The sequence below is a fragment of the Amphibalanus amphitrite genome, unplaced genomic scaffold, assembly GCF_019059575.1.
Source record: "Amphibalanus amphitrite isolate SeventyFive unplaced genomic scaffold, NRLGWU_Aamphi_draft 000016F_arrow, whole genome shotgun sequence".
Classification (NCBI taxonomy): domain Eukaryota; kingdom Metazoa; phylum Arthropoda; class Thecostraca; order Balanomorpha; family Balanidae; genus Amphibalanus; species Amphibalanus amphitrite.
In genome coordinates, this window is record NW_024881512.1 from 1,130,498 (window position 1) to 1,143,344 (window position 12,847).

Here is a 12,847-nt window from a genome sequence, read left to right on the forward strand (position 1 = left end):
CGAGTCGGCAACACAGCCATCAAGGACACTGATCGCAGCTCGCACAGGAGAGCAGCCTGCTCCAGCCACTCCACTACGTTTCCAGTTCCGTCGAACTCCGGAATGGTCCTGGCGTCGAACGCCGGAGTCACCTCCATCACCGCTCTTCCCGCGGCGTCACTGGTCTCCTCCTCGACACTCGGCATCTTCTCACCACTTGTCAGAAAAATGCCGAAATAGCTTGTGGCATTCAAACTTTGCGTCTATCGTAGACTGTATTTCTTCACCCTTCAGACATCTCAACGCGCACACTGACCCGTCCTCTCTCTCTCCCGCCCTGCTCTCCACTGCCCGCCCGTCTCCAATTGTCCACCCGGGCCGCCCGATATACGGGCCGGCGTGTCCCTGCTGCCGCGCACATGTGTGGCACATGGACCTCCATTTATGACCACTTATGACCCGACGCCGACCCTACGCGACAAGGCTAGAATACAAACTATGTGAACAAACAGAGAGACACACCCACTTTCCTTTTTGCCTTCGCACGTCAGAGCTGCAAGAAGAAACCTGAACAAAGGATGAAAACGTTAAATGATGTTCGAGATTCTGGTTCCATACGGATAGCCGATAGGCTGCTTTTCTTGTTTGTTAATCATGGTTAAGAATGTTTGGCGTCGGTCTTTAAAAGGAAATATTCAACATACGTACAAGCGGAAGGTCTCACTCCGTCTCCCGTTCATCCACCTTTACACTATCTGGTCGCCGACTCACCTGAGGCAGATATCCGGCTGGCGGAGATATCTATCACCGCGAGATGATCCGACTGCCCTCGTCTGATCCTCCGCGACACTTATCATCCGACACCGACACCGGCTCGGCCAATGACGAGCGCCGTGACTCCGCCCCCGCCAGGAACGCGGGCGCTGATTGGCGCGTTGCCCGGAGACGGCCTGTCTCTCGGTCTGGTGCTCTCCAGCTCCTCCGAAAATGGTGGGAGAGTGAGTGGGACCGTCTCTCCATATACCCTGAGCACGGATGACAGAGGGCTGACCCCGACTGCCGCATGTTGGTTAGGTGAAACGACAGGTGCCTATTCCACAGAGCTCGTTACCGAACGCTTCTGCTATTGAACACTGAAAAGGTTAGGTAGAAGTGAGCATCACTTTACGGGTAACTCGTTATTTCTGGAGCAGCGTGTAATGATGGGACGGCTGGGCTGGCTAGGTTTGGCTGTGTATTATGTAGGCTAGAACATGTTACCTTATCAAAACTACGTTCCAATTGGCTTCTACTGCAAAGCAAGGCTCTATAGCTCCAAGGTAATATTTCTATTCGGATCGAGGTGCTAGCTGAAACCCAAATAAAGTTAGTTGCTTTGGTACATATCTGCGTTTCACAGTTCTATCTGTATCATGTCACGCCCTGCTAATCCAAGTCCAAAGCAGGTATGTAAATGGAGCCACAATTGATAGCACAGTAGAGGTGTAAAACGCTCCAATAAAACTTGATGACATAGAAACGGAGCTTTGAGGGAACTTCTTGATAGTTACATAAGCACGTTTTATTTATAAACTTACTTCCTACTTCAGTGCTTACGAACATATGAAAGAAAAGATTACGGTATGACGAAATACCTCCATCGCATTACTATTGGTTCCTATGGTTTCTCTGGCCATTTGGCAGCTAGCTGGTGGGCCGCGGCGGCTGAGTCGGCCATCCAACCCCGTAAACGGACATTCCGGGGGGGGGATATGCTCTGGTTGGAGCTGTCTCACCGACTGTCTGGTGGAGCTGTCCGCCAGCACGAACAGATATAGGGGATCGCCGACCAATATGTGGATGAAAAGAAAAAACTGATGTGGCAAAGCTCACATTGGTTAAAGGGGCTTTTCACTATTCGTGCTTCTCAGTTTCACTTGCCAAGTACCTAATTGAGATTTATATTCATTGCAAACTACTCGAGAAAATTAAAGATCACTCGCATTCGACCTCTACCTGGTTATATAAGGCCCCTGCTCCTCGGGTGCCGGCCAGCCGCGGTTGGTATGGGTATCTTTCCGCGCCGTCCGTTCCCTTTGTCACGGGGCGGGTGGTGCGCGGTGCGTCGCACCTGGCACCTCCCAGCGGTGCCTCGCTCGCCCTGGTAACGGACCGACAACAGCGCCGGGTGCCGCCGCGGGCCCGCCGCCCGGGGTGCCGGCGGTCACTGCCGCTGCCGAGCGCTGCGGTGATGGTGGCCGCTGGAGACGGGCTGCCGGGCGGGGCGCGGGTCGCAGCCGCCACGGCCCTGCTGCTGGTCACAGCGGGTGAGTGGCCACTCATGGGTGATTCGGTAAAGTCAAACATTGACGGAACGGGGCAGTGCCGAGTGTGGGAATCGCGTGTGGCGTGACGACGTCCGTTTATGTGTTTGTTCCGTGTTGTGGTAAAGGCCGCCGGCCGAGCAACAAGTTTGTCAGTCGGTTGACATTAAGAGGTTTGCTTAGCTCCCGAATCCCGTGGGGTGGATGAAATGAACTCAGATGGTGTGAACGATAGTTGTAGCGTAGTAAATGTTTCGGGGGTTATCGCTGCATTTTCATTACAAGAGACATGCTTGTAAGATATTTTCAAGGAGACATGCTTGATTGCGGGATGCAAGCATTCAGCTCTTACTAAAACGACTCCTGAGTAGGTACTTCCTTTTTCCTTTCAGTTGGTTCTTCCCTCTGCTTTATTTTTTAGACATTCCTGTCGCTCATAGGCTCATTCGTATGCTGATCACGGCTCCTGTTTGTGTATGTGATCAGTTTCAGTTGAAGCAGCCAAAGTCAACTCCATCACACCGAGACATGTCGGCTTCGGCGGAGGAGAGATCGCGATTCTCGGCTCAGGTAACATTGGGTGGAGACTTCCACTGGCGTCCAACTAGCGTCTAAGTGAGCAGACGTCCAAGTTGGCGTCTAACTTGGCGTGTAACTGTTGGACGGAGACTTCCAAGCTATTACGGAAGATTCTCATGATTACCTACTTATTATTGTTGTTTTTATTGATTCGACTTATTATGTTTGTCTGATGATCATTCATAGTTTCAAGATTAAAAGGCATTTATAAAATTTAATTCAAAGTACAACGAATAAATTAACAACAAAACAGTTTCTATCATAGCACTTGAGAATCAAACGCTGGCGCTTGCGTACCATAACCAATAACATAATGGGTGGAGACTTCCACTGGCGTCCAACTGGCGTCTAACTGAGCAGACGTCCAAGTTGGCGTCTAACTTGGCGTCTAGCTGTTAGACGGAGACTTCCAACCTAGACGCGTCTAAAGTTAGCTGTCGCCAGATAGACGCAGCCGCCGTCCAGCTAGACGCGTCTAAGACTTAGACGCGTCTAGCTAGACGCGAAATGGAAGTCTCCACCCAATAATTGAATGAGGACTTTACTCCACAAGAAATCGTTCGGGTCGTTCCTCATTCAATTATTACATTAGCAAACTCCACATCATGTCCTTTAGTGAATAACCAATAACCATCTTTTACATACCTTAGCGTCATTTTCAACATCAGAATACATCCGATTACCAATGGACACGCCACATGTGCTTGGTCTCAGATTTTGCCGAGGACCAGTACTCCCAGTTCCAGCCGGAGCTGGGCAACATCGTCAACTTCGTCAACGACTGGGACACAGTGCCCTGCAAGGTGAACGTCTACAAGACCAGTCGCTCACGCATCGTCTGCACCGTCGGGTGAGTGCGAACATACTCTCTTCAGTACGTGCTCAGTGGAAATACAGAATGAGCTAAATATTTCCGATAACTATAGTGCATTGTTTTCTATGTTGCTTTTGGTTTTGAGCCCGTATAACTATAAATTGGCAAGTACGTTTGTGTTTACAAATAATCGAGTCTCTAAAGTCGTTGTGAAGTATTTCAGGCGTCCGTCTGGTGTGATTGCTCTGTGATCTCACCCACGGTTACTGCTGTGCTGCCTCAGCCCGGTTCGCTCCGACCGTGGCCTGGGAAACTGGTACGGCCTGCATCTGACCGTGGACGGACAGCGCGTCAACACAGGATGGAGCATAGTGGTGAGGATCGTCTCTGAGAGAGAGAGAGAGAGAGAGAGAGAGAGAGAGAGAGAGAGAGAGAGAGAGAGAGAGAGAGAGAGAGAGAGAGAGAGACAGAGAGACAGAGAGAGACAGAGAGAGACAGAGAGAGACAGAGAGAGACAGAGAGAGACAGAGAGAGACAGAGAGAGACAGAGAGAGACAGAGAGAGACAGAGAGAGACAGAGAGACAGAGAGACAGAGAGAGACAGAGAGACAGAGAGACAGAGAGAGACAGAGAGACGTTGAAAAACGGAGACTACCTGACATGCTTGCAATAAAGGATAATACTATGCCTAGTTACCCTCATGATGCACGATTCGTATTTGTGCATAGTAAAGAGAAATTCATGTTTTATATTTATTTACCTGTGTCTGTATCCATTATGAACTAATTGCAGTGGCACTCGGAACACCCATACCCACTCCCATCATCCCTCAATCGGAGCACATAAGAAGTGTTTACCGTGTGCCCGCGCCCTCCGACAGTACCACGACCACTACACGCCTCGTGTGGAGTCGGTGGAGCCGGCGGCCGGCCCGCCCGGCTCGCTGGTCACTCTGAGGGGCAGGTTCTTCACGGACCGCTACTCCATTGACACGAGAACGGCCAGCGACCTGGCGCCCAGTGACGTCAGCATTGCCTGGTGAGAGGGGGAGAGAGAGATGATTGAAGAGAGCTAGAGAGAGGCAATAGAAGAGAGTGGGGAGGGAAAAAGAGTAAGATGAGGGTCAACTAATAGGGGAAAGAGGAGAGGTATGGGTATGAAAAATTAGAGGAAAAAGTAGATAGACAGAATAGGAGAGCAGTAAACAGAAGATGTGACGAATGTTGGCACGCCGATTTTACTGTCGCCCGGCGTCCGCCGCCCCCTGACTGACGTTACACCCCTGTCCGCCCCCGCAGGATCCGCGTGGGCCGGGAGGACTGCGACCCCGTGTATCCGTCCACGGGCGAGCTGTACGGCCTCACCAGTGATACGATCACCTGCCGCACCTCCGCCGCGTTCGCCGGTGGGTGGACGGGACTCACAGCCAGTGGGAGGGACTCTGACCCCGGGCAGGGCAGGGCGGAACGTGGAATACTACGATACTGACACACAGTGGTCCAAGCTGTGTGCGAGACCGAAATCCGAGGTTATATGTGCCATGTAATCACGTAATACTTGCGATGTGTCGTGGTGCGTGGTTGCATTTTGCGCATGTCAGGAAGAGCAATCATTCAGATATTTATACGAATGAATAAGTTCCACTATTGAGGCGCATTCATGTTCACGGATTGAGATGCCGGCTCAAGTAAATGAGGCATCATCTCTTTTGAGTCTTGCGAAGTAATTGCTACGGCGACAGATCCTGGTAAGATGTCGTTGGATGAAGATATGACATCGAATATTGCAGCTGTATTGCTAGAATCGGTAGAACTTTGTCGTTCTTTGACGGGTCATGTGTCGAGGTCAGGTCAGGGGTCACGGCTGTGACCTTTTCCTGCCCCCAGGCCCGCTGTCGGCACAGGTCATGGTGACCGGTCGCGGCCTCTCGGTGGTCAAGAACAACAAACGCCTGGTCTCCTCGCAGAACACGATCTACGACTTCCTAGCTGTTCCACGTAGGTGACATTCATACTGGGCTGTACATTTGGACAATCACAGCATGCTCTTATCCATGATTTATAAAGCCATTCATGTCTTATGGTTTGTTTACGTATTCGTATTGCTTGTCAAGTTTGCTCGTAACATAACAATGCATTTCGCTTTACTGTCAAAACTGATGTCGATAAAATTGAACGGAACTGAAGCATCCTGTGAAGTTCAATAAAGATTTCAGACCCGGTGTGTACGATCGTTTACAGAGGTATCTGCGGTGCGACCCAGCTCGGTGTCGTCTGGCGGCGGAGCGATCGTCACGGTGGACGGGGCTGGGTTCGACCCGGAGCCAGGCGCCACCGCTGTCACCATCGGAGGTGAGGGTGGGGTGGGGCGAAACACACACACAGGCCGTGATCGGAAAACGACTCCGAGCACAGGCTTCGAATTATAAGTTGTATCAGCATCAAATATCCAGCACGCAATCCACATGTATTTGGTAAATAAGCGATGTGAATGATTGAATATTGATTTACTTTGGAAGTTGTTCACTTGTATGCACTATGCAGCTCAGGGCCCTGGTCATTTTTAGGTCTTGTACTAAAATAACAAGCTAAAAAGGCAATTTATGTCAGCTTTTCTAAGCACCAATCGCAGCTGTTTTTGATAATTCGCTGTTCACAGCAGCCTAGCAACACTATAATTTGTCTGGCCACCAGTTGACCCCGCTTAGTGCGAGTCATTTGCGCCATTCCCGACTGCTGTGTCCCCAGTCCTCCCTGAGACCCAGGTGCCGCCTGCCGCGTGCTGACGGCACCTCCACCCAGTCCTCCCTGTCTGTCTCAGGCGCCGCCTGCCGCGTGCTGACGGCCACCTCCACGCGGTCCGCGTGCTGACGGCACCTCCACCCAGTCCTCCCTGAGATTCCCCTGTCTGTCTCAGGCGCCGCCTGCCGCGTGCTGACGGCCACCTCCACGCGGCTGACGTGTGCCGCGCCCCCCGAGAGTGACACCGCCGCCCAGACACAGGGTGAGTTCACACCGCCGCCCAGACACAGGGTGAGTTCACACCGCGCAATCACAGGGTGAGTTCACACCGCGCAATCACAGGGTGAGTTCACAACACCGCGCAATCACAGGGTGAGTTCACACCGCGAGCAATCACAGGGTGAGTTCACACCGCGCAATCACAGGGAGGTTCAAACGTCAGCGGGGCGTCAGCATTGTCGACGATAAGGAAAATAATGAATGTCTGCGCATAAATTGTACTCGGCTAGCGCCTTAGATGTTGCTGATTTAACGATGTAATGTAATGCAGATATCATCGGTGAGGACTTAGTGTTGAAGTCATGAATATTTAATATGTCTCGGTCTGGACTTTGATAAACGACGTCTGAACCGTCGCCTGTAACTGGCCACAGTGACTGAGTGGAGTGTCCGATCCTTCGGGCCAATAGCGTGCTGCAGCGGCGCAATAGGCGACCAAAGGGACCATTGTTAGTGTGAAGCTGCCGGTTCGCGTCGAAACTATGGCCGCGGGTCGATTAAGCTGTGGAAGCTGTTAGGAAACTACGTCTTATTTTGCTGGTTGCAACGAATATCGTAAATGGTGCAACCCACGTGGAGATCAATAAATCAATACAAAGCCCTTGACTGGAAAGGGCCGCGACTTTTTGCGAAGCACGAACCACGTGCTTGCATCGGGACTTGGGGCTTAATTATGAATTGACTGTGGCCTTTATGCGCAATGCCGGTGGTCTGCTTTGACGTGGGAGCTACGATGAAAAGTTTAAACCCCATTTTCATTGATCACGACCAAGCTACAGTTAGATATGGTCATCGAAAATATCGGTGCTACGATTAGATACAGCCTAGCGAGCGATGGAGCCTACAGATATTGTACCTTGTCGATGGGTTATTACGTAGCTTATTCAATATCCGTACTAGCTCATGCCGGTCTCCTTCCATGATATGCACTCCTCAAGGTACCTGGTACTCTGTAGGTACGTACGGCCCTCCAGGTATTTAGTGGTTGGTTGCCGACATCACAATAATCTATCTGCATTGATGAATACGTCTAATGGCTGTTGAAAACCATTGCCGAAATGTGTGCACGAACCATCGTCTCATTTCTATTGAGTCATTTTACAAGTGTCTCTGTCATTTAAAGTTATTACACCAAGAGCACATAGCCTAACCAACCACTCTTTTGCTGGAGGGCCGTACCACACCCCTCTACTGCTGAAAAGCGACTGTTGTCCCATTTCCTTCCCCCAGGTGACTCAGAGCGTCTGTGCACAGTGTGCAGTATCCGTTCAGACACTCGCCGGGCCTCAAGGCATTCATGACACCTTTACACCTCCCTGAGTCCTGCCTGCTGACCCCGCTCCTCCACAGGCGGCTCCGGCCTGCTGTACGAGCTGTGGCTGGACGCCGAGGTCAGTGACCTCGGTGACCTGTCCGCGCTGACCCCTGACTCGGACGGGTACCACTCGGAGGTACTGCTCGGCGCTGCCGTCACCAACAACTCGTTCGGCCAGGCGGCTGCGGAGGGGAGCAGGTTCGTCGGGCGTCTGGGCGGCTGGCTGCGGGCGCCGCACGCCGGCCAGTACGTGCTGACCCTGAGGTCAGACGGCGCCGGCCAGCTGCGCACCGGACCGGCGCCCGGCGAACTGGAGACGGTGAGTCGGGGCGGAGAACACGGGACGGAGATGTGGGGTGTGCCGATACCAGAGGGCCTGTCGGAGCAGTCACAGGCGATCGCTATAACGAAAATGAATTTACATGTGACATTGAGTTCAAAATAAGACGGCATGAGAGAACAAAACAAATGCCATACTGATCGTAAGATCATGAGGAAGTCATGCCTACATTTTTTTGTCTTTATTCCGGAGCAGCCTTTTGCAGTTCGCTCTTTGTATTTCGTTGAACCGATGCCTTACATAACAAGAAGGCTTGTGAACTGCGGAACTTCTGCACTGTGTATTGCGGTTTCACCCCGTTCCCGCTATCCACAAAGTTCTGGCTTAGCGACGAGTGCGGGTACTTCAATATCGGTAATTTTCGAGGTCGACGCCCGTTTTCGCGGTGAATAAGTGACATGACCTTTATACAACTCACGCACACAGTCGATACAGCGCACATGAAACCCAGCCAACTTCGAGCTAATGTGGCCCTGAAACCTCGAACCACCGCCCGCTTATCGGCTTCGCTGCTTGGATACCGTTATCAACATTTTCTGGGGTTCGCTACTAGGTCACATAAGTTTGCTGCAAACGCAGCGTTAATTAATCTAAAAAGAATTTGATTTGGCGCATTAGCAGTCCTACAGCGCTACCCACAGAGCTATCTAAAATCACTCATTCTTTAGTGAGTTCTTGGATGACCGACACCGCATTAACAGGACGTTACCTACTCCGGGCCCGCGACATGCGACCGTGCCACCTGCACCCACACTATATAATTCATCGCAGCGCCTGGGAAAACCCAACAGCGCCCGAGCAACCGGATTTCTGGTGGTATTTCTGGATTGGTCCGCTGGCGATTGGTGCGGCCCGACATACATATTGCTCGCCGTGAGCGGTACAGGATGTGATGGGAAAACACCGATATGCGTGTGGGGGCATCTGGTGTCTTAGTAGCGCCGAACGACGGGAGGAGAGGGGAGGGGGAGGAGGGGGGGGGGGTAGGGGCTTATATTGATCGGGTTCTAAAGGTAGTGGAAGGGGAAGGGGATCACGCACAATGAGCGTGATCCTGATCCGTGACCTTGTTTGTTGAGGGAGGGGGGGGGGGGGGGGGAGTTACTGGAGGCACTGTGTACCGCAGAGCTAATGACGTGGTACAAAACTACTGAATTACGTGTGTGGTAATCTAGAGACGCATCGACTTGTAAAGGTTATTTTTAAAAAGACTTTACGTTTTGAGGACGAAAGTGCCGATGTGAATATTATTCTTCCAAATTTTCAACCTGTCATTCAACTTCTGCAGGAATCCTTTTTGCCATGATAGATGCTTTATCCACGCTACTTTCTCGCCCTTTTCCAGACCCCAGTGGTGGAGACCAGCGGCAACTTTGAGAGCGTACAAAAGTCCGCCCTGATCAACATGACCGATGGACAGCTGACCTATTTTGAGGCCACTCACAAGGAAGGTTGGTGCTTAAGACATTTCACTGCATTTGATGGGAAGTCGAAACTAATGCTCCTACTAGCAAACGGCCAACATATGCTGGAAGCCTAATTTGAATCGTTACTTAGTTATACGGTAAATAATTATACAAAATAAGCCAGCGCCGGGCACGACTGGCCGTTTGGTCGACGTTTACGCCTCTGTTTACGTGTTCCCAGGCTCGTCGGCGGGCGGGTACCGTCTGCAGGTGGGTCTGATCGACTACCAGACCCCGGTGACCCGGGACCAGACCACCGCAGCCACCACCGACTCACAGACCATCTACATCAAGGGAGACCTCCGTCTCGAACAGCAGGTGCGGGACACATTGTACTCACCGCACGGGGTACAATGCACTCAGGAAATTAATGAGACTTCGGTAAATTTGAAGAGCATTTTCAAAAGTAAATGACCTCAAAAGCTAGGTGGGTACGTTCGTTGCGTACTAGTTGTCACCTTATGGAAGCGTAGGTTCGCTCGTCACCACAATACCCTGTTTTACCGTTTCTTTGATAAGCTCCTCAGGCGGAATCCTGCGATTTCCCACTAACAGCAGTGGCTGCGGTGTCTCCCTTTGAACGCTAACATGTATCTGGTGATATGTGATCAGACTGTATATTTCTCCTGGCGGCAGATTCTGTCGTTCGAGGGTGTGCCGTCAGCGGCTCTGAGCTCTGGGTGCTGTGCGCTCTGACTGTATATTCCCCCTGTCCGCAGGTTCTGTCGTTCGAGGGTGTGCCGTCAGCCGCTCTGAGCTCGGTGCAGCTCGAGTACAACGGCGTCCTGTCGCAGACTCCGGTCGATGCCAACACAGCCACAAACGAAACGGTAATTGCCGTACCCCGCCCTGCGGACGGCCCGTGCAGCGAGGCATAGGTTATGAGCCCGGCACAACACATAGGCCGCATTGATCATTACTCATTACAGGATGAAATGTCCGCTACTTAGCCAGTGGCCCCAACCCGGCAATAATGTCTCGAGAAATTAGTGTTTTAGTTTCTCATCACCTTTATCTTCCAAGAATTCCTTGCCGGCGATACAGAGGTAATGTAACGTCTTGGCGTTAATTACTCGCCCCGTGCCTACTGCCTGCGGCCGGCCGATAACCAGTGACGTCAGCGCCGGATCCTGTTGGTTCGCAGTGGAGGACAGCCGTGGAGAATATGTTCGCGGCGCAGTGCGCGTACGCCGCCATGGACCAGGCCTGGGTGCGGAGCTATGAGGAACAATCCCCGCCAACCGGCTCCGAAACAGGTATGGGCGCGTCTGAGCTGTGCCTATAGAAACAGTCAATAGTCAATAACTATGCATAGCACCCTTCGAGAAAGACTGTTGCACGCTTATTTTCATTCCTAGTCCGGTACCCACCAAAAACCTTTTAATTGTTTGACTGTGCTTCTGACTTATTATCCGTCCTGTTTCTGAAGTTGTTTACGTCCTCGCTCGGCAGGAACGCGGCAGAGCGAGGCCGTTGAGCCGTGGTGCGGCTCCTGGGTGCTGTACAAGCCCTGGAACAAACTGTGGAGGGCCGGCACAGACCAGGAGATCCGGCTGCCCCGACACCGCTGGGTAAGTGCAGCCGAGGCCCGGCCCCTGCCGTCTACCCGGCACTGTCTGACGGGACATTCACCGGGACACACTTCCGTGATAGCTGGACACGTTACATATAACAGGACTTCAGTACTTGATTTGTGCTTGCTCATTCAAAGAAAAGCTGTCCTTTCTTATTCATGATGGTCGGCAATAGGGCTGCACGCTAGCATGGCAACATTCACCATATTTTTGTCTTCCTGTATCATTTTCACATGTTTGATGCGTGTAGCGTCTCCGCTATAGTTTATTGCTATCATTGTGCGTCACTGATTGCTGTGCGTGGAATCACCCGGGACCGAATTGTCCTCGATTGTGAGCGAACGACCCAAGAGCGACTACCACAAAGACCTCGCTGCTACGGTTCTTCACTAATTGTTTCCAGCCACTTGTGTGTGATTAGCATTTCGTGTGCACGGGGCAATCATTAGGGAATAATTAACCGTATTTTGCTCCTATCTTTTCCCATGTCGTGTATTTAGCCTCGTGAAACAAGGGTTGCCAGGACACACAAATCGTGTATTGATGTTGAATTGCTCCTTAATTATAGTGGCTCCAAGCAATCAATGGGATGCTCTATTTTCTTTCCCGATGTAGATTAGTTTCCAGTTTTTTGTGTTATGTAAGCTAACCTTGTATGACTTCGAAGAAAAAAATAAAGGGATTTTCCCCCTTAATTCATCACCGCCGTAAGCCAGCGAAGTTTTCAACGGATGTGACCGTGAAATGTTAAAAACTGGTGTCTCTTTGTATTAGAGATCTTTTGGCATGTTTTAGCCGCCGAAATCAAAACATGGCGTTAAAATGGCCGGAGTAAGCCTAGTCTTGCTCCCATGCAACCGTCACATAGATATGTCAAATGAATTGCAAGCTCTTGACTGCGCACATTTCAGAAAATCTAGTCTTTTTAGGTCTTTACAGGCTGTCTGCTTTGAGACTCTGGTGATCAGCCTTAACTGTTAACTGTTAACTATTTTAGCAGTTTTGTCAGACTTTCTGAGGTCGCTGTCTGTTGTCTGTTTCCACAGTTCTGCCTGGCCCACTGGTGTCTCTGTCTGTTGTCTGTTTTTACAGTCGCTGTCTGTTGTCTGTTTTTACAGTCGATGCCTGTTGTCTGTTTCCACAGTTCTGCCTGGCCCACTGGTGTCTCTGACTGTTGTCTGTTTTTACAGTCGCTGTCTGTTGTCTGTTTCCACAGTTCTGTCTAGCCCACTGGGGCACAATATCCGGCCATATCCGAGTTCTGGTCGAGTATCGCAACGAACAGGGCAATTTGGTCAAACACTGGAAACAGTTCGACGCGCAGCTGCCCAGTGCCCAGAGGTGCGCCCGATGAACGCTTTGCGTGTGTACGACTAAATAGCTGCGTCGACTAGAGCTGAGAAACTGTTAACGGCATATTTATTATTGAGACATCGCCGCTGTTTTACCATTTACCC

General features: G+C 51.2%; 2 protein-coding genes across 2 annotated transcripts; both read left to right on the forward strand.

Annotated features, from left to right (window-relative positions):
* Positions 1–2,190: 2,190 nt before the first annotated feature.
* Positions 2,191–5,898, forward strand: LOC122387477 (fibrocystin-L-like). Its single transcript, XM_043377726.1, has 7 exons — positions 2,191–2,285; positions 2,769–2,852; positions 3,576–3,711; positions 3,959–4,049; positions 4,556–4,713; positions 4,974–5,080; positions 5,562–5,898. Exons 1-7 carry the CDS (start codon positions 2,210–2,212, stop codon positions 5,678–5,680), a joined length of 771 nt encoding a protein of 256 aa, XP_043233661.1. The 5' UTR covers positions 2,191–2,209; the 3' UTR covers positions 5,681–5,898.
* On the forward strand, positions 5,748–12,616 carry LOC122386838 (fibrocystin-L-like). Its single transcript, XM_043376497.1, has 10 exons — positions 5,748–5,757; positions 5,916–6,026; positions 6,592–6,678; positions 8,046–8,329; positions 9,696–9,801; positions 9,998–10,134; positions 10,536–10,646; positions 10,961–11,072; positions 11,269–11,387; positions 12,581–12,616. Exons 1-10 carry the CDS (start codon positions 5,748–5,750, stop codon positions 12,614–12,616), a joined length of 1,113 nt encoding a protein of 370 aa, XP_043232432.1.
* Positions 12,617–12,847: the final 231 nt, after the last annotated feature.

Excerpts from the sequence above, each read along its gene's own strand:
- LOC122387477 (XM_043377726.1), top strand. The coding sequence starts at position 2,210 with ATGGTGGCCGCTGGAGACGGGCTGCCGGGCGGGGCGCGGGTCGCAGCC. Across the intron at positions 2,286-2,768 it reads CCTGCTGCTGGTCACAGCGG|TTTCAGTTGAAGCAGCCAAA; the intron begins GTGAGTGGCCAC and ends GTATGTGATCAG. Across the intron at positions 4,050-4,555 it reads ACACAGGATGGAGCATAGTG|TACCACGACCACTACACGCC; the intron begins GTGAGGATCGTC and ends GCCCTCCGACAG.
- LOC122386838 (XM_043376497.1), top strand. Across the intron at positions 6,027-6,591 it reads CACCGCTGTCACCATCGGAG|GCGCCGCCTGCCGCGTGCTG; the intron begins GTGAGGGTGGGG and ends TGTCTGTCTCAG. Across the intron at positions 10,647-10,960 it reads ACACAGCCACAAACGAAACG|TGGAGGACAGCCGTGGAGAA; the intron begins GTAATTGCCGTA and ends GTTGGTTCGCAG.